This window comes from Mizuhopecten yessoensis, unplaced genomic scaffold, assembly GCF_002113885.1.
Source record: "Mizuhopecten yessoensis strain PY_sf001 unplaced genomic scaffold, ASM211388v2 scaffold8507, whole genome shotgun sequence".
NCBI lineage: Eukaryota > Metazoa > Mollusca > Bivalvia > Pectinida > Pectinidae > Mizuhopecten > Mizuhopecten yessoensis.
This window is the reverse complement of record NW_018407582.1, coordinates 48,172-51,235: the sequence shown is the minus strand read 5'-3', so window position 1 is coordinate 51,235 and position 3,064 is coordinate 48,172. Positions and strand designations below refer to the sequence as shown.

General features: G+C 37.6%; 1 protein-coding gene across 1 annotated transcript; it reads left to right on the top strand.

Annotated features, from left to right (window-relative positions):
• Positions 1–352: 352 nt before the first annotated feature.
• LOC110456073 (serine-enriched protein-like) lies at positions 353–2,076 on the top strand. Its single transcript, XM_021506614.1, has 3 exons — positions 353–431; positions 1,151–1,421; positions 1,887–2,076. The coding sequence occupies exons 1-3, from the start codon at positions 353–355 to the stop codon at positions 2,074–2,076; spliced, it is 540 nt and encodes a 179-aa protein (XP_021362289.1).
• The last annotated feature ends 988 nt before the right edge of the window (positions 2,077–3,064 follow it).

Below are 3,064 nucleotides of genomic sequence, written 5' to 3'. Positions count from 1 at the left end.
TTAGTGCAACATATTTGTGTCCGTTTGACAAGTCTAGTAACTCATTTTCAATATCATTAAATGCATCATTATGTCAACAGATCCTAATCTAACATGGTCACTTTGGAATCCGTTATCAAAACAGATCAACGCGCGTTAAACACACACATCAAGTTGTCACGCGACGGTCGCACGTGGCCTAGACAGCGGTCACTTTCGACAGTGAGGTAAAGTGACCATTTCTGATCTACTCCGTGTCACTGCTTACCTTAATTGTCAAAAATGGTATAAAAATCGCAATGTCCATCACATTCACCACAATCGTCTCTTTCAATACTCTACAATACAACACAAGTCAACATATATCTTAACGATGGAAAGAACCGAATCTACCGCCAAACTTGTCGACAGTGATCACCTGGGCCTTTTGAGCGACCAGCCGGAATCTGAAGGTAAATGATAAACAATCAGTCTTATGCATGACTTATAAGAGTTACTTTCCTTAAATATGCTGCCCTACGCATTAAATATAATTTGGTACACAAATAGTAAAGTATATACAACTTACAAATGTGATATGTTTTAGAAGTAAGATTATATGCTACCATCCGCATTGCAAATGTAGTTTGCTATAGAATTAAGGATGTATGCTACCTTACATTGTATATAGGCTATCTTTCAAATATACCCGTAATTCGTGATAGAATTAAGTATATAAATCATACCTGTGATTTATGTAAGAGTTAAGGCGATATGCTACTTTAAAAGCGTGATAAGTATTAGAATTAAAAACATATACCGCCTTACGCTTCACACTTGTGAGTTGTGTTTATGCGATATGCCACCTTACACATTATGCATGTGTCTTGTTAAAATTTACATTTTATACCTGTCATTTGTGTAACGTTAAGGTTGAATGATACATTACACAGTATATCTGTAACTTGTGATAAAGTTAAGGATATATGCAACCTTACACACTGTACTTATCATTTGTATTAAAGATATATATGCTACCTTACATATTGCTAATTGAAAACTTTTAAGTGACATCTAAAACTTGTTTTGGAAACATTACAAATATCCACTACCAGAGTCGATGAAAGATTTCTAGATTTAACGGATTCCGTAAAGTGAATGTTGAAAATAACTTATGCGCTTTTTTATTCAGGATTCTCCTCTGGCTACGACTCGGCCGATACATCGGACTCCGAATCATCTCCCCCACACGACAACGACGACAACAAAGATGTCGACGACGGATTGGGCTTGGAATGCGACAACATCAGCAGTGATCACGTGAAGTACCAGAACACCAGCGCCTTCTGTGAACACCTGAAATACATCTTATCCATGCCAGAACTTTGTGACGTCACATTCCTCGTAGGGCCAACTAAAGTCCCCGTCCATGGAGTGAAGGCTATTCTATCAACTCGTAGCAGGTAAGCTTCATCATACATACAACCATGTGGGTTGGTTCAACGTATTTCTTGAAGACATAATCCTATCAAATAATAATTCAGAGGGTCTACAATGCCCAAACAAAAGGAAACAATATTGTTAAGGGTGCATAGATATCATTCATCGAGGATCCTTGCGCTGTACAATAATTGAGACATGGCACCGCTAAGACAGTTATTTAAAAAAATGAAATTTGACAAAATAAATCAAATATATTATGTACATGATAAGAAAACATACAAGATATGGTTATAAGTATATATTTCTTCCGGTCCTTGTCACTATACGGTCTCAACTCTTTTACGATTGTTTTGTACCATTTTACCGGCAGATTTCGAGACAATGTCCCTTAACAAATAACCAACATACTTCGGGAGAATATTCCTTTGTGATCCATTGCACAATCTATCACTACTTTTTCTGTAACAACTTGTTTATTGTTTCAGGGTTATGTACCAGCTAATCCTTAAGAATGAACGCTGTATGAAAGAAGCCAAGAAGTCCAGAAAGCCCAGACAATCCCGTTTGACCATTGAAGTGAATAAGTACCAGCCCGAGGACTTCCGCAAGATAGTACAGTTCATCCACTGTGGCTCTGTGGATGTAGACTCCAGAAGTGTTGCAGGTAGGTTTTGATTACAGTCAGCAGTAATACCATTAAGAAACCTCAGTTTCATGAACTTCTGCAATATAAATTGCACTATACAAGTGTATTCAGATTACATCTGACAACNAGACAGTTTGGATTAGACGATTTGAAGACCGCTTGTTTGGATTATATCAGACGATGTGTCCAGACACGACCTCAGTCGCTGATCACCATACAGAGGGGTGCTAACCAGTACATACACCACCGATACGGCATCAAGTTATTCACCAAGGTAAGCATACCGATTTATGTCGACACTACAGGATAAAATACTCTGCTGGCATTTAACAGTTTCACACTGATTTTAAACATTGTTTAATTATCACACTAAGATAATTCAAAGATACTACAGAACAAACGTATGTGACAAGTATAATTCAAGATCAGCCAGTGTTTGCTGTTAATGTATATTGTCATACTGAGACATCAACCTCCTTTTATGTCCACACAGATAAATGTACATGGTATTGTAGAATCTCAATTTCGAAAAATAAGGGAGACAATTCAATCACAAAGTAAATATTATTTAATTGTGTTAGGTAGCATATAAAATGTAATGGTTTTCTTTGCAGATGCAGCATTTCATGACATCAACAACCAAGAAAGTGACATCAGCTACCAGGAAAGTGACTATAGAGACAGCAGTATGAAGTACACCACATAGAATATTTCCACAATAGTGCTAGTGAAAATTCTCACCGACTGTAATTCAGAGATACCCACCCTGTTACAAGTGCTAGTTACAGGTATCTGTGGGTCAGATACATGTCCCCTGCCTTACCGCACAACTATGATTGGGCACTGTGTGCTATGTTTGGACATTTATCAGCAACTGTTCTAGTATTGCCTCGTACTTGGATACTTGCCAACAACTGTTCTAGTATTGCCTCTTACTTGGATACTTGCCAACAACTGTTCTAGTATTGCCTCGTACTTGTATACTTGCCAACAACTGTTCTAGTATTGCCTTGTACT

Coding starts and splice junctions, on each gene's coding strand:
- LOC110456073 (XM_021506614.1), top strand. CDS start 353: ATGGAAAGAACCGAATCTACCGCCAAACTTGTCGACAGTGATCACCTG. Junction 432..1,150: donor CGACCAGCCGGAATCTGAAG/GTAAATGATAAA, acceptor TTTTTTATTCAG/GATTCTCCTCTGGCTACGAC. Junction 1,422..1,886: donor ATTCTATCAACTCGTAGCAG/GTAAGCTTCATC, acceptor TTATTGTTTCAG/GGTTATGTACCAGCTAATCC.